The 23,942-nt window shown below is 54.2% G+C and overlaps 9 protein-coding genes across 9 annotated transcripts; 7 read left to right on the forward strand and 2 right to left on the reverse strand.

Moving 5' to 3' along the window:
• Positions 1 to 480: 480 nt before the first annotated feature.
• B0T26DRAFT_757185 (uncharacterized protein) lies at positions 481 to 984 on the forward strand (the record flags this gene model as incomplete). Its single annotated transcript, XM_060446217.1, has 1 exon — positions 481 to 984. The coding sequence occupies one exon, from the start codon at positions 481 to 483 to the stop codon at positions 982 to 984; it is 504 nt and encodes a 167-aa protein (XP_060290526.1).
• A 1,158-nt stretch (positions 985 to 2,142) lies between these two features.
• Positions 2,143 to 2,454, forward strand: B0T26DRAFT_658008 (uncharacterized protein; the record flags this gene model as incomplete). The annotated part of the gene is made up of 1 exon (XM_060438834.1): positions 2,143 to 2,454. One exon carries the CDS (start codon positions 2,143 to 2,145, stop codon positions 2,452 to 2,454), a length of 312 nt encoding a protein of 103 aa, XP_060290527.1.
• Positions 2,455 to 3,162: 708 nt separating this feature from the next.
• B0T26DRAFT_629163 (uncharacterized protein) lies at positions 3,163 to 3,876 on the reverse strand (the record flags this gene model as incomplete). The annotated part of the gene is made up of 1 exon (XM_060436243.1): positions 3,163 to 3,876. A coding segment is annotated over one exon (714 nt), but the record flags the coding sequence as incomplete, so codon positions are not given.
• Positions 3,877 to 6,103: 2,227 nt separating this feature from the next.
• Positions 6,104 to 8,523, forward strand: B0T26DRAFT_732228 (uncharacterized protein). The gene has a single exon (XM_060443096.1). The coding sequence runs from the start codon at positions 6,448 to 6,450 to the stop codon at positions 8,134 to 8,136; it is 1,689 nt and encodes a 562-aa protein (XP_060290529.1). The 5' UTR covers positions 6,104 to 6,447; the 3' UTR covers positions 8,137 to 8,523.
• An 856-nt stretch (positions 8,524 to 9,379) lies between these two features.
• B0T26DRAFT_659061 (histidine-specific methyltransferase) lies at positions 9,380 to 10,581 on the forward strand (the record flags this gene model as incomplete). Its single annotated transcript, XM_060438923.1, has 2 exons — positions 9,380 to 9,711; positions 9,885 to 10,581. The coding sequence occupies 2 exons, from the start codon at positions 9,380 to 9,382 to the stop codon at positions 10,579 to 10,581; spliced, it is 1,029 nt and encodes a 342-aa protein (XP_060290530.1).
• A 195-nt stretch (positions 10,582 to 10,776) lies between these two features.
• On the reverse strand, positions 10,777 to 12,766 carry B0T26DRAFT_657832 (fungal-specific transcription factor domain-containing protein; the record flags this gene model as incomplete). The annotated part of the gene is made up of 6 exons (XM_060438816.1): positions 10,777 to 10,944; positions 11,015 to 11,222; positions 11,295 to 11,524; positions 11,587 to 11,937; positions 12,004 to 12,290; positions 12,349 to 12,766. 6 exons carry the CDS (start codon positions 12,764 to 12,766, stop codon positions 10,777 to 10,779), a joined length of 1,662 nt encoding a protein of 553 aa, XP_060290531.1.
• Positions 12,767 to 14,503: 1,737 nt separating this feature from the next.
• B0T26DRAFT_658084 (uncharacterized protein) lies at positions 14,504 to 14,936 on the forward strand (the record flags this gene model as incomplete). Its single annotated transcript, XM_060438839.1, has 2 exons — positions 14,504 to 14,733; positions 14,816 to 14,936. The coding sequence occupies 2 exons, from the start codon at positions 14,504 to 14,506 to the stop codon at positions 14,934 to 14,936; spliced, it is 351 nt and encodes a 116-aa protein (XP_060290532.1).
• Positions 14,937 to 16,432: 1,496 nt separating this feature from the next.
• B0T26DRAFT_864622 (sarcosine oxidase-like protein) lies at positions 16,433 to 17,912 on the forward strand (the record flags this gene model as incomplete). Its single annotated transcript, XM_060447792.1, has 3 exons — positions 16,433 to 17,249; positions 17,320 to 17,557; positions 17,615 to 17,912. The coding sequence occupies 3 exons, from the start codon at positions 16,433 to 16,435 to the stop codon at positions 17,910 to 17,912; spliced, it is 1,353 nt and encodes a 450-aa protein (XP_060290533.1).
• A 505-nt stretch (positions 17,913 to 18,417) lies between these two features.
• On the forward strand, positions 18,418 to 19,092 carry B0T26DRAFT_757192 (uncharacterized protein; the record flags this gene model as incomplete). The annotated part of the gene is made up of 2 exons (XM_060446218.1): positions 18,418 to 18,824; positions 18,894 to 19,092. 2 exons carry the CDS (start codon positions 18,418 to 18,420, stop codon positions 19,090 to 19,092), a joined length of 606 nt encoding a protein of 201 aa, XP_060290534.1.
• Between the last annotated feature and the right edge of the window lie 4,850 nt (positions 19,093 to 23,942).

Here is a 23,942-nt window from a genome sequence, read left to right on the forward strand (position 1 = left end):
GTTTGGGCGGCTGTTTGGGCGGCTGTTTGTAGCTTGGCTTGATTGGATGCGTCGCTGCCGCGCTTCGAGAAGGGGGGGGGGGGGGGGGGGGAATGGGCGCTTGCAGCAAGGAGCTGCACATGGGAATACCTGTGGGGCGTCTGGGTTTCTGCCTGACTGGATGGCTGACAATTACGGCCTAAGCCGGCTCTCTAACGTAGCCAAGAGCAATGCACAAAGCCCTACCCAGAGGAGCGACCCCTTGTGCATTGATTGCACTCCGAATAATGACCACACTTTTCGTGTGCCTGAAATTAACCCAACATCACCGCCAAAGAGCCGCACCGAGATCGAGGAAACAACGCGAAACTTTCGGCTACGTAATTAACACCGAATTGCCTGACGCGGCTAGTAGCAGGCGAGGCCAATTTCACAGTCGACATATCGACAAATTATGTGCTGACCCTGAACGTTGGCAGGCGAAAAAGAGAGAGCAGTAGCATGGACGTTAACGGGAACCTCAACGCCCAGGCGCGCTATGTCCTCGACCAAGTGTCGGCGTTGGAGGGCATTATCAGCCGAAGCATCTCCAAGAGCTGGGAGCAGGAATACAGGTGCAAGGACCTAGCCGACGAGATCAGCAGGCTCAAGCGGCAGCTACGGGACAGCGTGCCCCTCGGCAGCCGTGACGGCTCTTCAGAGGCACCTGTGACCGCGCTCGAGGCATCTCTAGGCGAAAGAATTATCTACTTGGAAACGCGACTCGCGCGCGTGGTGGAGAGACTCGGCGACGAGATATCGCGGAACTGGGAGCTGGAGTACCGATGCAAGGACCTCAACGAGAACGTCTTGCGGCTGAAGACAGAGCTGCGGGACTGTGTTCGCCAGAGTGACGTGGCGAGCCCCCGGTTGAACCCGCGGGCGGCGCTAGAAAGGAGCCTAGAAGACAGGATCATGTTGGAGGGCGGAGTTGGGCAGACGAGGGCCCGATCGAAATCAATGTGAGGCCGCGGTTGCTTCACGGCCAATCGCAAACCGGGTTCGTGAGGAGCTTGATGCAGTTCTCATGGCTCCGACGCTGCAGTTCACCATGCCACGTGTAACAGGTCCTTACGGTTGTTGGGGGGGGAGGGGGAGCATGTCGATCTTATCCTAGTCAAGCCTTCTCGTCCACCGAAAAACATGTGGGTTGAGTCGTGCGTCAAGCAGGGCTTCGGGACTAGCCGGGGATGACTGGGTGGCGGCGTCAGTTTCTGTCTCGAATTTGCTGGCGAGATGCTACTGGCTGCCGTCCCACGCCGAGGACGCGGCGGCATGCATGCATGCATGGGAAGTGCGCAACGTTTGCCCAACCCATGGTCCAGCTCGGCTCTGCCCGGTAGACAACACCGACAGAGAAAAAGCCTAGGTGTGCGTGACCGTTTCCACGACTCGACTTTGATAACGGCCCTATCATTAACAACTGCCCAATAAGCCACGATTAGAAATCACAAGGACAGGGCGCTGCGCCACCATTGGACATATTTACCACCCATCGCGAATACCGCCGGTATATTCACGGTTGCGTGAAGGCTACTCAACAACACGACATGCGAAAACTTGCACACGATGCGCTGCGCTGGCTGTGAATAGCTCCTCGCGGCGTTGGTCGCAATCGCAAGAAGTAGAACTAAACGAAAGAAAAGAAATGAGGAGCTAGAATTGGGCACCCGTGCATTCGCTTGCTTCAATTTCTGACAGTGTCGGTGAGAAGAGCCTAAATTGCGGCTATGCAAGCCTCAAGAAATTAGAGAACAGAGATATCGTTTTAGAGTCTGCAGCAGAGCCGCTTGGGCCTGTAATTACTTAAGTATCAACAGAGAATCAACGAGAGACGCCAACAACAACAACAACAACAACAACAACAACAACAACAACAACAACAACAACAACATCTGGCACCAGCGAACATCACCCAGAGTCATCCACTGCTCGTCTCCACCAGTCTCTGAAAAAAACGCCAGGAAACCCGACTCGTGTACGCTCAAATTTTGACCCTTGTCATGCCTATTGAGGCTTGAAAGCTCTTTGGGTTGAAACTGCAGCCACTAATTTCACATCTAATATGGATTTTAGTTTTTTCAAAAAATTCCCCAAACACACACCATGGCAAACCGAACCGGCATGTGGGGGACGATGGCCGCCATCACAGACGTGTACAAAGCGACGCTGAAGGTTGCGTACCCGGCGACGGAGGGCATCACGGACGAGCTCAAGGCCGTGATACCCGACTACATCACCAAGGCCAAGAAGCGCGTCGACGATCTCATCTTCGTCATCAAGGGGCTCAGGTGGGAGTCGGAGCAGGCCAGGGTGATCATCGTCCAAGCTAACGACAAGCTGCACGCGATCCTGCATGAAGACTTCAACGATGAACCGAGTGAATGGCAAAAGGACGAGGAGGACGAGATACCCACGTCCGAGCCCACTAGATGAGAGCGAGATAGGTAGAGTGACCTTCTGGAACGGGCCTCGGCGGAGGCGGGGGGGAGGAGGAGGACTTGTTTGCGGAGAGGATAGCTGGTGACTTGTTAAGTGAAATTAGCGGCGGGGCTGTTGGCTTGGCGTCCGTGATGTGTTAACTAGGTAGTTATAGCTAAAGGCCAGGGGTACGATGACGTGTTTTATTGAATTTGAATGTTGTTGGAGTTTCAATTTCAATGCGTTTGCTTCTCAGAATAAGCTATGTGGCGTGCGGTCAATGTCGCTATGCGAGCCAACCGCGCCTCATCTGGGATGCGAGTCACGGTGTGTAACACAACACGACATGGCTTGGCAACCAACATCGGCCCGAGAGGCGCGATTGCTACTACCCTAATTAGCTCGCGTTACACTCAGTAACAGTGCGTGAGATGCATCATGTTGAAATGGGATGCTTATGCTTTGAGACCCAATACAAAACAAAACAACTAATCAGATGGGAAAACCGAACCACGGGAGCGAAGAAAGCTCACTTGTTGGCAACTAAAGTACCTAGCAGTTTAGGAGAAGCCAGGCTTAAAAAGCCGCCGCTCTTTGAGGACTAATTAGAACTACCTGATTGTCTCTAATTCAAATAGCCTAGCTTCATCCTCCTCCTCAGAACCCCACGTCCTCGGACAAAATGGCAGGCATCGCCAGGCCGCAGTTGAAGTTGGGCCGGCACAGGGTCATGGAGTGGATGCGGCGGATAGTACCGTTGACGATGCGGAACTCGTGGCTGTCGGGGCCGAGGATGCCAAAGTTGCTGATGATGTTGACGACGCCGACGCGCTCGTCGACAACATAGCGGCGGTCGACGGTGTGGATAGTGACGTCGGGGATGTCGGTGTCGCAGGTGCCGTTGGCGTCGATGTAGCCGCCCTCGAGGCGGGTGCAGGGGAAGCCCCACGGCACGACGACCGTCTTGTTGACGAAGACGTCGTAGTAGGCGTCGGCGGCGGCCTGCAGCGCGGTGCGCGAGGTGCGCTCGGCCGCGGACAGCGGGCCCCAGTCCTCGAGCAGCGCGTAGTGCAGCGCGTGGCTGGCGTTGAAGTAGAAGTCGCCCGTCGTGGTGAAGATGCCGTCGAGCTTGTTGATCTTGTTGGCGGCCGCGTCGAGGTGCAGCTGCATGGCGATCTGGTAGGGCCGCGCCGGGTCCGTGGCGATGATCTCGGTGAAGCTGGCGCACTGCACCGTGTCGTACGACGTGCGGCTGTGGTCGATGCGTAGCGGCTGGCTCAGTGTGCTGTTGGCCGGGTCGAGTCGCACCAGATTCTCCCAGTACGTGGCGTTGGCCGCGAGTGCGGTCCGCAGCCACCCGAGCTGCCCGGTGCTCTGCGCGATCAGGTACCGGTCCGTCGCCGCCTTGAGCGCCTCTCGGGTGCATCCCGATGCCGCGCAGCCTGCCACCACCACCGAGGCGGCGGCAACGAGAGCCATGCACGTCCGAGTTGCTGCGGGAATCATCTTGTCACGCGAAGCTCGGGGTTGATGTGGGATGCCAATGGGGAGGGGAGAGCCTGGACTTGAGCTGTTGACTAGGAGGAGAGGGAGAGGCCGAGACGGAGAGAACATGACCCCAAGCCCAAGACGACGGGCAGACGACGCCCGCTTCTAATAGTGGCATTTCAAAAGCGAACCCCAGGGGTATCACCCTGACAGGCAGGCGCAAAGCCATCCAGCTTCGGACCCGAGTGGCCGGAGGATCCATCTTACCCATAGAAGAATTATTTACCGGCAAAATCTGGCATGCAGCGCAGGGGAAGCGGCGCCCAGCATCTCGACCGCACGGCAACCCCTCTCGGGCTGGAGCATTTTCATTCGCTACCAGCAACGGCGGCTGTCCGGTTCACGGGGGGGGTGGGGGGGTCTGGCTTCTGCAATCTGCATGGCGGCTGCGCCTGCAGACAGATGCTTAGCCACGTATTCTATCCCATCCCCAAACAGCCACTGGATAGGTAACCGAAGTGGAAGCCTGTCTCGACTCTCAAGCCACTCTGCCGAATTGCAGCCCCACACCACTTCCTCTTTGTCCGTGGTGCCAGGGGGCCAAGGCCGTCGTTCGTCTCCATTTCCAAGATTAATTGCATCAAGGACATCAAGATAAGCTTTCACCGGCTGCTAGTACAACGATATAAACAATCCGAGTCAAGCTAGTAAGTATCTAAGTCAAGCTAGTAAGTATCCGAGTCAAGCTAGTAGGTGGTATCCGTTGCCAAGACGGCCGACGTTTTTCTTCACAATACTCCTTTTTTTTCCCCCTCCATCTTCCTCTGTCTTGCACCCGCTGCGACCTCGCATTATCTGCCACATGGTTATGGCCATGGCTAGCGGGGTGCCGAAATCCTTCGGGACCAGCCAGTCGCTGCGAGCCTGCCTGTAACTGGCCCAACCACCGAGGCCCCAGTGCAATCTCCCCTTCTAGAACTGTTCTGCTGCACCTTGCGCCGCCGCCGTGCCGTAGCGCACATATATGCACGAAATGATAACCAAAGGTAGGCCTTGACAAAGATGGAAAACACCCCAGACACAACAAAGTGCGTGTTCATAGCGCATGCCTCGCGCTATTCGCAATATTACGTGCAGCGTGCCAAGAGCAGCCTAGTCGCTTTTCGCTGTTCTGTTTCTTGTTGGCGAGGCTGGGGCCGGCGGTGCGCCTCGGATTTGCGGGCTTCGGTCGGAAATCCGCATGCCACGCCGGCTGAGGCCGAGAATGACGTGCGCCGAGGGTTCGTTTCTGCAGCGCCCGCCGACATCTTATCCGATGCTCACGGCGATTATGGAGTATGTTATCGGCAATTGCCTTCATGGTTGAGTCGAAGACCTCGCTCACCATTAAATAATTACCTATTACGGAGGATATTACTTGATTATCCATCACGTTTTCCCGGTCGAACAATCACAGTTTACAGCCAATTGAGCTTCAACAATTGCTCTGGGTTTCAGTACGTATTTCTTTGTCAAGCCACCTACATCGCTCACCTTAACTACCTTAACCACCTATGCCAGGACGGTTGATTCGCAAAACAACGGTTGATTGGCAAATAATTCGGTGCAGCCAAAGCTTGTTCAAAACACCCTGCTAATACAAAGCATCTTCCCAAACTTGGCACGCGTATAACCCTAAAGAAACCTCGAAAATAACCCTAAGGATTCTTGTCCGAACCAAGCGCCCTGACTAAGGTGTTTGTCGGCGATTCGTTATCCCGGACGAGCAATGGAAATAACCCTGAAAGAGAAACCAAAAGGAAAGCGATTCTAATTGGGGAAGGAATATTTGCAGAATGTGGCTAGGTAATTAGCCCACGCCTTTTCTGTGACAAGACATGCACAACACGATTGACTGCGACAACTCGAAGCCAAATATGATTGGCATCACTTCTGGCCCCGAAAGGCGTCGACCTCGCGCCATCGGGCCAGGTTGAATAGCGATAGGCTCGCGAATCTGTATCGCTTTAAGCGTGGAATTTGGCACCTCACCAATCGGAAAGTTTTCCCGCTAACAAAAGTGGTTCGCGATACACCTGGCGCGGTAGACCTGTCAAGACAGGAAGACATTTGATTAGGCCTAAAGAAGAAGTACCAAATCCCACGCTTAAAGAGATTGTGTGGTAATTGCGGGGCTCTGGCCGGGGCCTCGTGAGATCTCGGGACGCGAACACTTTTTCATGACTGTGCATCTCCGATTCTCCGGTCCCGTCATCGGAAACATCGTTAATAAGCCAAAATTGGCCTTGGCATCGTCGGGGCACCTTACTCAGCCCACGACAGCTCCCTCGCCATGTTACATAGTCTTCTCGCTCTCTGCCTTTCCTTTTATTTATCTCATTTCATTATCTCATTTCATTTCCCTTTTTTTGTTTTGCTAATCATCGTCTCCAATTAACTGACAACCAAGGTTGTCATCGAAACACCAAGAGGGCGGGACGAAACACTGTTCCGACACTGCTACCGTTCAGGTCCTCCAAGATGCGCAACCCGGCGAGAACTCTCTATCCCAAGTCGTACGACACGACGCGGCGGCTGGGCTTCAATGACCCGGGGAGAAAAAAGACGCGCCGGGCCTTTTTCATGGGCCTCGGCAGCAACTTCCTCTATCTGCAGCTCCTCTTCCTCGGCCTCTTCTGTTACGTCTTCGGCGCGCTATTCCAGCAGAACGGCCACACCCACAACCTCGGCGTCGTCTTTGTCGACTACGATGGAGGCGCCATCGGCAACGCCGTGCGGGGCGCCTACGCCTCCCTCGAGAGCGACACCTTCATAACCTTGGTGGAGCGGCCGCCCTCTGACTTCCCGACGCCCGCCGACGTGGCCGACGCCGTCTGCAAGACGCGCTTCTGGGCCGGTTTCTACGTGGCCGAGGGCGCGTCCGACCGGCTGCACGACGCACTGCAGCCCGACAATACCGCAGCTTCACTTGCCTACGACGGCACGCGCGTGATGTCGTACGTCTGGAACGAGGCCCTATACCCCACCGCCATCGACTCGGCCGTATCGGCCAACATCCAGCTGCTCGCCTCCGCCGCCAGGGTCGCCTACAGCACCGGCAACGGCACCGGCGGCGTCAGCTCCGTGTCGGGCCCCGCCGCGCTCTCCGTCTTCGCCAACCCGTGGCAGCTGCAGTCGCTCGACATCCAACCGACGTCCCAGGGGTCGCGCGCCATCTACAACACCATTGTCATCATCCTGATCCTGATCCAGGAGTTCTTCTACCTCGGCACCATCAACGGGCTGTACGCCCAGTTCAAGCTGTACGCACGCATCGACCCGTATCGCATCATCGCCGTGCGCGTCGTCGCCTCGCTCGCCTACACCTTCATCGGCTCGCTGTGCGTCATTGGCACCATCTTCGCCTTCCGCGCCAACTGGGACATCGACGGCAGCCAGCTCGTGCTGTCCTGGATCGCGCTGTGGCTGTTCGCCCACGTCAACTTCCTGACCCTCGACGTCTTCACCATCTGGGTGCCGCCCGCCTTCGTGCCCATGGCCCTCATCTCGTGGATCATCCTCAACATCACATCCACCCTCCTCCCCTTCGACCTCAGCCCGGCCTTCTACCGCCTCGGGTACGCCATGCCGGCCCACGAGGTCTACCAGGTCCTCATCGACGTCTGGTCGCGCGGCTGCAACCCCCAGCTGCACTACGCCCTGCCCGTGCTGTTTGCCTGGGAGGTCGCCAGCCTGGCCCTCAGCACGCTGGGCGTGTTCCGCCGCTGCCACTTCGCCACCATCGGCGCCGAGCGCGAGGCGCACGAGTTTAAGGAACGCCTTGACGCGGCTGTGGCCTTCCAGCTGGCCCTCGAGCGCAAGGTGGAGAAGAAGAAGAGCGACCGCGCGCACCGCCAGGGGTCCACCGCTACTGCAGTCACCAACCCCGAGTCTATTAACGCTGTCGGCACTGCCGACAGGCCAGCCACAGAAGGCAACGACGAGCCCGAGGAAAAGAAACAGCCCGAGACGGAAGGCGGGCAGGACGCTGCGTCGTCTACTACGTCTGACGAGGAGAGCGAGGTCCACGACGAGCTCGCCGAGATCATCCACCGCATCAACACCCGGCAGCAGCGCGAGACGGAGCGCACCGGCGGGGCGGCCAACTTTGGCCCGTCGTTCAATCTGCTGTTCAGCCATGGCGACGGCGACGACGATGGCGCTCAGTAATTCGTTAGCTACATGTTGAGGTTGCAGTCTACAGCGGTTACTTATGCAGCATGCTTTTTCTTTTGGTGTTTTTGCCCCCTTTTCTTGGGCATCGATAGCATTGCGTGCCTCATTGCCGACGGTTAAAAGACGGATGTGGATATGGGCAAAGCCCGCTCGTGGGCCGGCACGGGAGGGTGGTTGTACCTGGCGTGTCATGAACTACCATCTACGGTTTGGCGGTGCGACGTATGAGGATCAAATTATACGCGGTGGCATTTTGGAGTTATTTTGTTAGTTATTTTTGAATTCATTTTTAAATTCATTTTTGAATTCATTCTGGGACAAAAATTGTTGCAGGAATGCTCAAGGGGCCGTATGAACGCGACATCTACCCAAGTAGAAAAAGTAATACGAAAGGGGATGAAGACAACAACAACAACGGAACCAGCACCTGTCATGGCCACATGTGAACTCCGGCCGGCAAACACTCATTTACCATATTTCCCTTGGTCATAATTTGCACACTCAACATGCTGCAATGACCCAGGAATGCCCGAAATGGGGGTTAGGTGTGTGCCCCCAGGAATTGATACCCCAGGGATCCGGCGAGGCTCTACGGCTGGGTACCTCCGGCATACCTGCCTGGTTACCACATGAGCGGTATTCTCTCAGACAGAAAATGCACTTTGCTCCGTATCTTTACGGCAGCTACAGGAGGGTGCATCTAACCTGCATAACACTCGAAGTAGCCACGAAGGGTAACGACTCGACAAATCTACAAAGTGAAGTGCCAATGTGTTCATCACGAGAGGGCCAACCCAAGGCCAAGTAGCCCCCCGAAACCCAAACAAAATGCGCGTTACTCCAAAGAGATAATACCTGACGGCGCTAAGGCTTGCTCGTCATGTTGTGCGACAAAACCCGCAACCCTCTTCACGCCACGGGACCAATCCGCTTCTACGATAGCCGACCCTCGTTGCACAGACAACACGGCACTTCCAATTGCAGAGCAGCACGTGGGAGTTGTAATAATATAGACACACCCGCTCGAGCTCAAGGCGGCGAGATGAGGCTCTGCAGAAGAGCACCCCAGGTAGGTAGGTGCACACAAGGCTCTACTAAGTCTCTCGCGAAGGGGGGGCGCTGCTCTCGTCACGGAACGTGTACTTATACCAGGCTTAGCTCTGGTCATTGTGTCCTCCATTTGCGAGATAACGAACAAGTCCGTCCACACCCCAGCTCAACCTCGTGCACCGACACCATGGCATTGTCGCCCCCAGGCAGCCCCAAGACGGCCAGCTGCGGCCAAGGAGACGCCGTTGATGACGATGGCCGAACCATCGATATTGGCGGTAGTCGGTTGGCCCAGTCACTGCATGGCATGCTGGCGGCCCGCATGCTCGATCCCGCCAAGCAATGCGTCCTGCCCTCGGCTCTACTCTCGGACGACGGCGGAAGCGCGCTGTGGCGCGAGATCAACCGGCTGCCGGCGTACTACCAGACCCGCGACGAGGTGTTGCTGCTAGAGCTCTACGGCGACGAGATTGCTGCTCTCATCGAGCCCGGCGCCGTGCTGATCGACCTCGGATGCGGGTAAGTAATTATTGCCGTTATGTCAATTATCATCACATGAGTCAATCACCTCGTTGGGCTGTCTCAATCACCTCGTTGGGCTGTCATCACCTCGTTGGGCTGTCAGATACTACCCACCGCCGCTCCGGTTGATCACCTGCCGATTAACTGACGTTTCTGCCCGGCACTATCAGCGACACCAGAAAGGTCCGCCCCCTGCTGGAGAGCCTCGAGCGCTCTGCCAAGAGCGTGGACTACTACGGACTCGACTTGTCGCTCCCCGTGCTCCTGGCCGACGTGCGCAGGCTCGCGTCCGAGTTCAAGCACGTGCGGTGCCACGGCCTGTGGGGGACGTTCGACGACGCGCTGCGCTGGGTCGCCACCACCGAGTCCGTGCAGTCGGCGCCGCGGTGGTTCCTGTCCCTAGGCTCGATCCTCGGCAACGACTTCCCGGCCCCTGCGGTGGCGCACCTCTCGCGGTGGGCGGCGGTGATGGGCGACGGCGACCGCATGCTTGTGGGCATGGACGCGACGACCGACGAGCGGCGCATCTGGGACTCGTACCATGACCGTGCCGGCCTGTTCGAGCGCTTCATGCGAGGCGGGTTGCAACACTCGAACCGCGTCCTGGGACACGACTGGTACCTCCCCCAGGACTGGGAGGTCGTGGGCGTCATGTCCAGCGAGTACTGCATGCATCGCTTCGTCTTTCGCGCCCTTGTCGACGTCAAGTGCGTCCCCATCGGCCTCGACTTCCCCGCTGGCCACGAGATCGACTGCTACGAGGCTTTCAAGTTTGGCCCTGCCGAGATGTGCCAGATGTTCCAAGCGTCCGGGCTCCACCAGCAAAGTGTTTTCAAGGCCCCGGGGCCATCGGCAATCTGTAAGTAAATAGAGAGGGCCAAATCCGAGGGGGTTCCTGAGCGCCGCTAATACCACGATCGTCTGCAGATGAGTACATTCTTTCGAAACCAAGTTCGTAGCGGTCGTCGGTTGATGGGCTTCATTCTTGGAAATAAGGCCAGATAGTTTAATTGACCATTTGTCTGTCAAAGAGAGTGCTTTGGGGACGAGAACACAATATTTCTACACAAGACTCAATACTCCGCTCTCCTTGACAAGCTCATCAACCATATCTTCCCACCACGCTTGTCGATCGCCGACTAGCTGCTCTTCGTCGTAAGGCTGCTCCTTCACCTCCTTGTCTAGCCAATGCCAAAGCTTCTGGATAGCGGTCCAGACAGGAGGAACGCTCTATTTTCTTTTGTCAACAATACCCCACGACAACAAGACTCCAAGGCTGTCCACGGAGATCATGACTTACCGAACGGCATTGCGCTTCACCAAGCACTACTTCGAACCACTGACGAGCGACTTCCCGGTCCTCCTCTCGATACGACGCAACCGCCATTAAGAAAACGGGGAAAAAAGGAGACTGCGAAGTGAAGAGTTTGCCAGTACATGGCAGCCGTTTAACACACTGAACTAACACCTTGAGACTTCGAAGCACGTGGGGGTGTGAGCGCGGTTTTCTGGCCATGTCAGTGTGAACCCAGAGCCCAGACAGGAGGGGAAGGCGCAAATGCAAACGCAAAGAATAATACCTGAAGACCCTCATATGAAGATAAATCTCCGCAGCAGGTATCCAGGAGTGAGCTGATAACTCAGTCACCCTAACAGAGTCGCTAACCTTTCCGTCCTTATCCAAGACGCACGACTCCATCAGCGCGGCTGTAGATGGGTGCCCGGGTGAAGCGTCAGACCATTGCCAAAAGTTTGCAAGCCTGTCTTGAATTCTCGAAGCGGCTTCGGGCACTACTATAGATTTGGGATCCTGTTCTGCATGTTCAGCATGTAGCATCAGTGGTTGTGGTGGGTAGCGAGACACATGCCAACCTTCTTCAGGAACGCTGCCAAATGAGTGATCTGCGAAAATATATGCAACAGCTTCGGACACACGCCAGTCACACCTTGAATTTTGTGTGCATCTACTTTCGAACCCCAGAGTAGCCAGAGGAAGAGGGTCTTTGTGTTTTCTTCGGAGAGTGCCGTGACGGGCTGCGCGCAAATTTCGATAGAGGCGATCCAGTTTGCATTCCCAATCCGTGCGGCACTGCTTTGGACGTTTTGGGGTTTCCAATACCGATGTCCGGGGTCCGCGCGGTCGAGAATCAGTCTCGCAGCTCGCGACCCTTCTAGCCACAGGGGCTCCTTGCCTTTGGGTCTCCGAGACTCCCAATTGACGATCTATAGATCCAGAGGGCGTCAGAGGAACTTGCACCGCTCACGTTTGCTTGTCACCACCCAACTTACATCGCTTGACAACATCAAGATCATGGCAACCACGATACCATCGTCTTGTCCGACGGTGTAAGTGTTCTCGCGATTTAGAGCTTGGTCAAGTAGCTGAACCGCAGTGCGGTAGTGGTGGTTAGCTCGCTTCCGCATTTCTTCAGTAGGTTCATAGTCCAGGACATAGGCAGTGGCAAAGGCCAATAAGGCGTGACGGGCGCAATCGTCCTTGACCGCGATGGCGACCACTTCCTTACACCAATAGTTGTCAGAGAGAAGCATGCGGCCGGGGCAATACGCCACGAGATCTGTCCCGGATCAGCGAAAAGTAGTGCAAAGGGCCCAAAAGGTAGTCAAGGTGCATACGGAAGAACCAGAGCTTTTCGTCCGTCCTGTCCAATTTCATCCCCGTAGAGAAGTTGGGCGGTAACAATGGAATCCCAGCCCCAAAGGGGCCTCCATCGTCGGGGCTAACTACCGTGCCTTGACGCCGAAATCTGAACGTCCCGAGCTTCGGTTCGGCCGGACTTGCGTTGTCTCCGCCGATATGGAACATTTCCATCTTTATGTACCCATCGACCACGCCATTGCCTGAGATGACCGGACGGACTCTATTGGCGAGTGTGGGGTGGCGTTCTGCTGAGAACTCGAGGAAAGGGTTCGACACAAAATCGTGGGTTTGCCGGCACTCCATGTTCGGGACTGACAGGAAAAGGGAAGGTATAGTCGCCCCGAGAAAGGCAGTCGTGGAAGATGAAGTTATCGTGGCAGGTGCATCGTTCATCTGGTCAAAGTCTGGAGTAAGGTAAGTTTGAGGACGAGCCAAAGTCGGGATATTGACGGCAGCAAGAGGATCACAGACCTCGCTTCCTAGACCGGGCATCCGCGGGGCCCACCACAGAGACTGGGTCATGGAACATGCCCGTGTCTAGCGGATATAGGGAGGCGTTCCTCCAGACATCCTCCAAAAGAAGGCTGGAACACTCGTCGGTATCGCAAACAGGTATAGTAAAGAGGTTATCGGCCAAGTCCAACCCGTCCACATTTTGCCAGGGATCCGACGCAGCGGTCAGGGGCACCGTGCGGACAGTTTCGCTACCCCCACCGAACATTAACTGAACATCACCCCCTAGGTACGGCAACGGTGGCGCAATGCCAAAATGCGGAACAAGCACTTCTGTGCTGGGAGTTTCCGGGGAAATGACATTGGTGTAGCTGAGAGGGAAGAATAGGGGTGGTTCGTCTATTTGGAATGCGTCTGTGGGATTCTGGTACGAAAACTCGATCGAGTTTGCGCTGGTGGCGCTTGTGGACTGCGACATGCTTGCGGGGTCAGGGTAGGCGGTAAGACCACTACCGCCTCTCGAAGACGGCAGAGTGTTGTACGGGTGGTGCCGCCAATGCTTGCGACCGCCATTTCGCCGCTTCCTCCCCGGCTCACCCATTTGGGCCGTCTTCAAAGTAAACAGAAGTGGCAAGACGGGATTCCGGATTAGAAGTGGAGATGATACGATGTGCGGGCTCCTTGTCGGTCCGCGGAGCAGGAGAAGCGATCGAGAGTTGCTCAGGAGACCCGGAACCAGAAAAGAGCAGCCGCAGCGAGACCACATTCCAGGCTGTCACACAAACCGGGCGACCTAAATTAGAGGAAGCGCTTCCCAGGTCGAGACACAGAGCCTCGCGACTTCCCTAAACAGCATATTCGCGTGGGGTAAAAGCGGGGTTCGTATTCTGAGACTCGGCCATTTCCCATTTCCCCTGCCTCCTTGCCCGTTTTCCCAATTCTCATTCCTCCTTTCGAGAACAGTGCAACGTCCCCAGAGCGAAAATCCACGACGGGCGCCCCACTTGCCGCAGCAATGTTGCCGGGATGGACCCGACTGGATTCCTCCAACCTCCAGCGCGGGGATTCCCGGAGCTCAGCAATGTCGTTCGTCGCGAGGTCGAGAGTCTCCTGAAATCTCGCGATGCACATGTTGGGTTTCAGAGCTCGCCAGACTGCCTTTTCGCCGCTATCCAGATGTTGCTGGTACGCCTTCTGCCGGAGCTTGCCGAGCGTCTCGTCCAAGGATCGCTCGTATACGACTACATCGATGCCCAGATGGACGAGATGGTCTTTGACTCCGACCTCTCAGATCTGGGGCCAGTTAACCTTCTCAACGAAAAGCACAAGAAGCTTCGGTCAGTGACGCCTATTCTAACTAATTCTCTCAAGTCAGCGGCGCTTTTTTTCACCTACATCCACTAAAGGCTCCCTGACAACGCCAGATCGTTTGTGTTTCGATTACAGCGTCTGGCAGAGGAGTTCAGCAATGACACCTTGATCCCGAGCCAGTCACAACCTGTCGTATCAATACCACAGAATCCGCCCCAACAGCCCAGCACCAGCTATTCCGCCCCGCCGCTCTTAGTGCCGCCTCCTGCCCCAGACCCTCTCATCATCAATCCCGTAGCAATAGGCTCTTACTCACTCCCCGACGTGTCTGAAAGCGTTGGAGTACTCAGCGAGGACCTCACCACGATGAATGGAGAGCCAAGATATACGTCTCTAGATAGTCTGGAGAAGGAACCCCTTTCAACAGGAAACATAAAATTCCAGCCATCATCTCCACTCTTGGAACTGGGCAACTTAGCCCATCTCGGCCACCGAGGTAAGGGCCAACACACATGCCCACACGCGTATCAATGTACCAAGGGAGGTGTGAATCCAGACGGCACGATGGTGATCTTTGAGAGAAACTCAGTCTTCAGGTTAGTTCGTTCAATGCTAGATGTCGAGGCTCTAAATAATGCATACCATGCATACTAGGGTTAACACAGAAACTGTCTACAGGGGTCACTTACAAAAACATCAGAAGCCGTACAAGTGTGAGCTGCCGGGCTGTTCGAACCGGACTGGTTTTGCGAGGGCCGACCAACTTCAACGACATCAGGCAGTCACGCGTCACGGCTAGTGGCCTCTTTGAAATGCAAACACATTTTCACAACTCATCCGAGCTACCAGTACAGATGGGCCTTGACCATTTCATTCGCCATTTCTCACATTCTTGGTTGCCTCGCACGGCGGCCTCAGGCCTGTCTTCTCATTGTCGCAACAACTAGATAGGACATGAATGTTCTCGGCGCCAGAATGATTGGAGCACAAGCTAGGATCTGATCGGGCCTCAATATTTCTAGCAAGGGCTGACGAGGCTGATTTGCAATGAGAAAACAGGCCAGTAACTTCTCTCCGCCAACTGCGGTATGCCAAAACGGCGTTTTGCCAGACCCTCAGAAGAAGTTCTGCTCCGGGGCTTGTTTTCTCATTCAAGTTTGATGTTTTTGCATCTATACTTGAGCAAAAATGGCCACGAGACCATGTATAATTAGAAGCTCCCCAACGGCAGTATGTTGAGTGCTCTTCTTTGCTTGTCCAACTTCTTCAAAAACGTCTAATAAGGTCATAGAAATCACCAAGATTCGCTCCTCTTGTATGTACAAATTCAAGCTTGCTATGCTTCGGAGCCTTCTAGTTGGACCGACCCCCAGCTAATGCCTGCCCAAGCCCACATCCCCATGTCCAAATGGAAGAGCTTGGCGAAGGCGGAGCCGCATCGCAAGTCTCATCGACTCCCCACCATGTTGGCTTCGCATTACGGTACATCCAGAGACAAGTCTGAGAGTTACAAGACGAAGAGGTGGCTCTCTGATTCGTCTGGTCACTCCGGCAACGTGACACTGCAGGAGTGGGCGCCTGCCCAACAGGAGGCACATGGTGGTTTGCTCCCCAAAGCCGAACCGGCGCAGCCTGGGAAGTCGACCACATTTGTGGACGAGTTTCTCATTTCTCACATTGGGGCTTGGACATACGACGCATGATCTAATCAAGGTCAGTGACTCACCGCAACCCAAGCTCACACCGCACCGAGACTGCTGGAACATTTCATCCCTGGTTAGGTGTGACACGTGGCTAACAACCCTCATCAGGCACTGTGCAAGTCGGTTAGTTCTGAATGAGCGGTGTCAGAAAACTGTAGGGTAGGTTGGGATTGGGGATTGGGGGGGGGGGGGGTGGTTGCGATTTGGTCCGAGGGCGACGGGGCGTATAGTGCATCCCTCTGCCTGCATTGGACCGAATTTATTGCATACCTACTGGCGTCTTGATTGGGTCGGCCAGGCTTTTGGTGCAACCCACCTGCAGATACAGAGAGACAGGATGCCGCAGAGAGGGAGGAGTCAGCTTATTAATGTTTTCTCTTTTCTCATTTCTCCTTGGCACTAAAAGTTTTTTTTTTCTTTTTTTATGCAAGGCCACAGCCACGTTAGTGGCCAACGACAATTCGCAACCGAATCAAACTCATTCAAACGTCCACCACCGCGTCGACCCTTTAGGCAGTAGACGCCCCGTTAGCATTGAACACGTAGTTGCCTACTTTAGGCAAGTCCATACCGCCCCCAACCGACAATATCTATGGAAGGCCAGCCTAGTGCCACTGGCACTTTCGCTATCGTCGGGGCTGGCGTCTTTGGCTTGTCCACAGCCTTCCACCTTCGGCGCTCCCACCCAGACGCTAAAGTCTTTCTCATTGATCGCACGCGGGGCGACCGTAGCAACCGCGGAGCAGCATCGAGCGACTTTAACAAGATCATTCGCGCTGACTACGGGGATTCCCTCTACATGAGACTTGCACTAGATGCCCAGGAAATATGGAGAGCCGACCCCGTCTTCAGCCCCTACTACCACGAGTGTGGTATGCTGTTTGCCGAGGAGATCGGGATGGGCAGGGCGTCCTTCGACAACTACAGGGACCTTGGAGTGGACACCAACTCCGAGATCCTGTCCAAAGAAGAGGCCCTGGCGCGGTTCCCAGTCTTCCAGGATGCGAACTGGTCAGGCGCCAAAGAGAACTACTTCAACCCACAGAGCGGGTGGGGAGAGGCCGACGAGGCCATGGCGAGCTTCTTCAAAGCTACCTGCGATACGGGTGTCACCTTCATTGAGGCGACGGCCGAGAAGCTGATCCTGGATTCTGAAGGCAACTGCAGCGGCGTGGCAACCTCCGAGCACGGGATAAAGCGCATTGTGTATGCTGACCGGACGATTCTGTGCGTTGGGGCCTATACGGAACAGTTTCTGGCCAATACCGCACCGGAGCGGAGCGACCTGCAGGTTGATGGGCGGCTGGTTGCCGCCGCCGCAATCCAGTGCAAGGCTAAATATCCGCCCGAACAGGAGGAGACGCTCAAAAAAGCCCCCGTCCACTTCCTTGGCATGTGGCACACTCACGGTCCGTCTCCTCTCAAGTCATTTTAAAGTAGATCCGCCCGAAGCGCCAAGCTTACTGACCGTGTGACCAGGCGAGAGCATCCCCCCATTCAAGAACCGCCTCAAGTTCAACTGCGAGGTCAGCTTCACCAACATGAGCGCCCACGACGGGCTGGGCAGGGAAATTTCCGTGCCCCCTTCAGCCGAGAGCCAAAGCGCCTGGAGCCAGGACGTGCCCGAAGGGCTCAAGCAAGAGGTTGCGAACGTCGTCAAAAACACATATGGGAGCCATGTGCCTGGGATCAAGATTGAGAGCTACAGAATGTGCTGGTAAGCGTGCTTCAAGCCTATGCCTTGCAACGAGCAGTCTGCTAACGACTAGCCCAGGGATGCCGTCAGTCCGGACCAAGACTTCATCATCGACTGCCACCCCGCATGCCAGAACCTCGTCATCGCCAGCGCCGGCTCGTTCCACGGCTGGAAGTTTCTCCCCACCATCGGCGAGTATGTCGTTAAGAGGCTGTTTGGCACTCTCGAGGAGCCGCTCGCACGCAAGTGGGCGTGGAACCGCGAACACACAGGCTCAGCCTGCGAGATGTACGAACCGACGCGAGACGTCAAGGCCATTGGACCCTTTAAGGGATGGCCAAAGACGGGGGGTGTCGGGGATGATGCTGCCGCCTGATGGAAATTTGAGGGGATGTCGTTTGTGGATCAGCGGCGGGCTCCCATGTATGCTTTACGCTTAACATGCAGGCACCCTATTATAAGGGCAAAAAAATAGTTTGGGTTTAGAAATGAATATTTCTCCGCAAGATCGAGTGGGTCAAAAGTTTTTGTTTCAGGATAAAGCTCCAGTATCGTAACAAGACGAGTAGATAGTTCGAAGTCATTAGTAAGTCTTGCACGTGATCGAAGTTGACAGCGCATTGAATTATCTAGCCAAAGAGGTTTAAAAGTACAGAAAAGAACGCTTCCTTATACTCGTTGAGAGAGGGTAAGGGAAGCGTTGTAATCAGCCTAAAAGAGGGCATTCTGAATGAAATGAGGACATTCCGAGCCAAGAATCAAGGAAGTTCAGAGGCATGTTAACCAATTCCATAAAAAGTAGTTTAATTTTAGACGACAGAATTCAACAAGGAACCAAAGATCAGGGAGGCCCTGACGCCTCAGCTACACTTGCAACTCCTATGTCTTGGCTACGCACAACCGCCCTCAGCGTGACGGGCATCGCGGCGAACCTACAGTTGCCTGCGCAACCCCTGCAGTTGCCTAGTCTACACTCAAAGACCATCGACTTAACGGGCCTCGCGGCAACCGTGCAAACGCTTTCGCTGACATCGGACGTGCTCTGCTTTCACAGGCGCCTGCGGATAGCGTGCATGAGCCTGGCAAACCCGGGCGCTCTGAAGCACCTGGCGGTCGAGGCCGGGTGGCTACTTGGCGACAGGCCGAAGCTCTACAGCCACACGGGCCCTGGCTCGGCCGAAGCCGCTCCGTCTAGGGACCTGGCGGGCCTGCTCCCGCCGTCGCTCGAGACGTTCCGCCTGATCGTGTTCGACGTAGGCAAGGACCAGAACTGCAGCTACTACGCGACGTATGAGGCCATTGTGTAGATCTTGCTACGTCTGCAGAAAATTTGCGCGAAGAACTTTCCGCATCTCAGCGACGTCAAACTCAGCCCCCGCCCGCCCTGCTCCGACCCCTGCCACGTGCACTTCAAGACTGGAGTGCGTGACTGGAAAAAGCTCGACGCGGCTTTGAAGCCCCTGTTTGCAAAGGTCCGAGTCAAATTCTCTGTGACTTACCAGGACACGGCGCCGGAGCGACTTCTTTCGTGGAGAGAGGCTCCTGAGGTTCAGTAGCTATGGTGAGCCGGGAGAATAAAGGACTAGAAGCAAGAGGGGAAATCGCAGTAGCCGAGTTATTTCTAGAGATAGCATTACAGTTGCATGTTATAAAGAGCTAAGTAAATGTACTACTATAGTTCATTTCCAAGAACTCATCCTATATTAATTAGAAATTTGAATTTAATACCCATTTGCTACGTAACTACGAATCCGCGAGGTTATTCCAGTGTAGAATTTAGCTACCAAATTCAGCGTTCGTCTCCACCGCATTATAGCTTCATAGACTAAATATTAATTAAACAGGGATATGCGGTATTTCGAAAGAGAACCTTTAATAACGTGGAAATGAAATGAATAAGGAATAAAATTATATGTTAAAGTGTTGGAATAGCGATACTGGTGACCGCACACTAGCAGGGAGGAAGCAGAGATCGCGCGAGTACGCACGTGCAAGTAGGCACGTGCGGCGCGCGGACCTCTCACACACACACACAAAAACCCCGGTCGCACGCAGAACCTACCTTGGTTCCGCAGAGAGGGAGGGAGGAGAGACACAAGATTACCCCCGGTAGATCTGCCAACCCTTCGACCTGTAGGATCCCTACGTAGTTTGAGTACCACGAACACTGATCAGTGAGTGGTGAGACACTCACAGATAAGCTACGTGAAGAGACGAGATCGTGCTACCGACGCACGCGCACCGAACTTTCGAGGGAGGTGCGAAAGTACGTGCGACAGCATCTCGTGCTACTACCTAGACTAAGAACTTCTACGAACTTCCGAGGGAGTAGAAGAGCTTTATCTAGAAGAATAAAGGAACTAAGTGTACTAAAGCGACGTTCGCGGCCATAGGTCGGGAGCAACGCACGTACAACTAGAACCTGCATTGCACGCCACTGTGCACGAACCCCGCCAAACTCCTAAACCTCCCCGCCCCCGCCCCCCACAAATCATCAGAACCCCGGTCGCACGAGAGCGACCAATCACCAAGAACATTATCAACATCTCGGCCGGAACCAGAGATGGCATCAAGCTCGAGACCCGAGAGGGACCCGAGTACGAGGGATGAGTCGCGTGAGGACATCTGGAAGAGAAGCGATATCCCAGGTACGGTATGGAAGGCAAACATCGACTGGGACCTCTGGGACGCCGAGAACGTCCCCGATCTCGAGCATCCTCTCCGAGATGGGGAAGCCACAACCTACTTCGCACGTACGATGATGGAAATCATTTGGTTCGATATGTCCCAAGAAGAAATCCAGTCGTCTTTCCGCGAGGACTTTGACGGATGGACGATCACACAATTCGACCAAGTCAATCGTACGTTTAGGAAAGAGATGCTCACAATCGCCAAGAAGAAGGGCGTACCGATTACAGGAAATAAGATATCGGAACAAGTCATGAGCCTAATGGCGGCGCGCGATCAACCACCTCAATCGCAACAGATCCCACAGCCGCGCCAGCTCCCCTCACCGCAGGTGACGAACCCCCAGTTACTACCGCTACCATACCACACGGGACCACCAGGAGGAAACGGTCCGAGAGGGTCACTGACTCCAGCCCCATCGTACGCCCATAGTAACCCTCTATACGGGACGCCCTACGTCCAGTACTCCAATATCCCACCGACCCGCCCGATCTATAACGGCCCGGTGGATAGCAGAAAGGTCACCGCATTCAGCAAGTCGTGGAAAGCATCGCGTAATTATACCGGCCGACCGTACGATATCCTCTACGATAAGGCCAAGCACTTTGTGAGTGTTTGCCAGCGGCTGGAGATCCCGGAGGACATGTATTTTGCAGTCTTCCCGGAAATCTTGTCTGATCGTGCGGAGGACTACTACCTTTTGCAGATTGGGCCAGATAAGCGTTGGGACGAGGTGTACATTATGCTCGATACGTACTTCAATACGACAATCAATCACGCAGAGTAAGTTAGGTGGGGGGGTAAGCGAACACTACTGATTTAGAACATTCTGTATAAGCAGGAGTCCCAACTAACCCTCCAACAAAAGAAAGGGTGATCTTTTTATTTACAAAACTTCAATACAATCTTTGATATCCTCTGAATCATCCGCTTCTTCCGCATCTTCTAAAACCTCTGCTGCACGCCCTACAGCTCTCTGGGCCTCACGAATAGTCTGAATATTCGCAAAGGTGGTATTTGGATCTTCTTCAACCTTCTTCTTCTTTCTGGCTCTTATTGATTCGAGAGTGTGTTCTAGACCTTCAATCTTTCGCTTCCTAATAGCCAGTTCAAAGGCCTGTTCATCCAAAGCCTTACCAATCTTTCTGAGGAAGAGCTTATCCGCTGGCATTGCTTTGATGATGCGTGCGAACTTCTTTGCCTGCTCAACGTAATCACGTGCCTTTCTAGGAGTCCTCCACTGCACCCGATCGTCTCCATAATCCTCCAGGATTGGCATACGGAGTGTGCGAACCTCTGGGGTAACTATAGTAGTTCTTAAGGGGCGTGAAGTATTAGAATTCTTGAGGAGGAGTGGGCTTCTTAGCGGTTTGTTGACATTCAAGGGCCAAAGGCCTGATGCCTTCCATCCTGACTTAGCATTACTCTTAGTAATTGCCTCTGTGCGTGAAATCTGGTAGCATTCCAGAAAGGCACGTTTTCCGGCTACAGAAGAGTCGTCAAAGGCGTTAGCAAGAAGGTCCTCAAGCCGTCTGCGATAAAGTCGTTTTAGGGGGCCAAATATGGCCAAATCTAGGGGTTGGAGGACATGGGAAGTATGGGGAGGCAGATAAATAATGTGAATATTGTTTGTGAATGCCTCCCACATATAATCGGCAGTTGTGTGGCTGCCATGGCCATCAATAATAAGGAGTCGTTTCTCAGAGGAGTTTGCTGGCTTGGTGAGAGGAATGAACACATTTTTTAACCATTTGAGGCTTGTCTCATCGGTAGTCCATCCTTTCTCAGTTGCTGTAAAGAACCAATCCTGAAATGGCTTCATATCCAAAGGAAACCATTGTTGTTGAACGCTTTTCCCCTTAAAAATGACCAAAGGAGGAAGGCAACGGCCAGCTGCTGAGATGCATTCGACAAAAGTGGTCCAAGTGCGGGTTCCAGGCTGTTTTTTTTGAAGCGCCTTAAAGGCACGGCTTTCAATGACAAGGCCGTTAGTTCCTCTGCCTTCCATAATACCAGATTCGTCCTTGTTCCAGCGATTCTCTGGCTTAATCGCCTTGATAGCTGGTGTTTGGAAATGGTTGAACCAAGGTCGAATTGTTGACTCTGTAGCGCAGTTGACGCGGACCGAATCGACTCTCTTGGCCCTCTGAGTCTTCAAAATTCGATTGCGGTTAAGAAAGGCACGGCACCACCCCTTTCCAAGTGGTAAGGAGTCCCCCCTTTCAGCTAGAATACGGCGTGCAAGCTCCCTGATCTGTGCATGTGTAGGGGGCAATCCTAAATCTTGTTAAAGAAGAATCCATTCGACTAAACGATCCTCTTGGGTCTGTGTAAGCCTTTGCTCATCTTGATGAGCAACATTTCGAGGTAGGGAGCCATGTAGACGGCCATAAAGGGTGGAGGGTGGAACGTTCCATTTTCGCGCGACTTTGCGTAATTGATGTGTTCTGACGGCTTCCTCGCAAGCCTTGCGGAGGTCTTCTTCTGTATATGAAACCATTGTCAAGAGAAGAATAAAACGAATTGAAGATGAAGAGAATTGGAAAAGAATTGGTTGAGTTATGGGCTTTTTATATAAGAGGGTTGGTTGTGTTCCTCGCTTATCTAGAATGTTCTGGATCAGTGGCGTTCGCTTACTCCCCCACCTAACTTACTACTTGGATTGGACGACCCTTACCTTCACCAAAATGCGCGAAGAAAACCCAGACGTGCCAGCTCGTGAACTCCTCGAGAAGACATTCGATAAACTCCGGCTCGTACAGCGCGCACTGGGAGAAGGTTACCAAGGCGAGATCGCACTTCATACTACAATCACCCGAGCTTTCGCAGGAATTAAGGAGTTTGAGTCCGCACTAATGGGTCAGAGGACCACGTGCGAAGCACTCTTCGATAAACTCCGGACGGCTCTCAAGGTTGTGGGCGACAGGAAAGCGACAAGCCAATATCATACGGAGACGCACGACCAGAACTATGTCGACCGGCGATACCGATCAAATCGCGAAAACGAAAAACCAAAATTCTTTAAGCGTCCATTCAACCGAAGAGACTCATCCTACCGTCCTCGTGCGAGATTTGATGAGAAGCGTACGAAGGACAGGAAGTGCTTTGTATGCAAGAAGGAGGGATGCTGGTCAACAAACCACTCGAAAGAGGAGCGGGAGAAATCCCGGCGAGCATATCTCTAAGCATGCGAGACCCTAGAGAATAAGGAGGACTTCGCACAATTCCTCGTTGGATATGAGGTACTGCGCCCGAGACCGACGACGAGAGTAGCGAAGAAGAGTACGAGGACGAGAGCCAAGATGAGGAGAAGGCTCAAGCCGTACAATTCCTCCAAGAAAAGGCATATATCCATCGCAAATTCGGCGAAGATATATACCAAGAGCAAGAGAAGCAACCCACACACCAATTCGTCCTGGAAAACCAGTATATGACGATATACCAAGGCGAGCTCTGGGATACTGGAGCCGCCCAAGTATCGACCGTCGGAAAGTGCCAGGTTGAGGCGTACCTGAGAGAGAACCCCCGTGCGAAGATCATTTGGACACCCGGTACGGCAGAGATTCGTTTCGGTAGCGGAAATACCAAGACCTCTATAGGGACGATCCTTATGGAGAACGCCATCGGCCAAGTTACGTACCATATCCTTGAAACGGCAACCCCATTCCTGTTGAGCTTGGGAGACGCGGATCGACTAAAGGCATTCTTTAACAATGTC

This window comes from Lasiosphaeria miniovina, assembly GCF_030549165.1.
Source record: "Lasiosphaeria miniovina strain SMH2392-1A chromosome Unknown B0T26scaffold_8, whole genome shotgun sequence".
NCBI lineage: Eukaryota > Fungi > Ascomycota > Sordariomycetes > Sordariales > Lasiosphaeriaceae > Lasiosphaeria > Lasiosphaeria miniovina.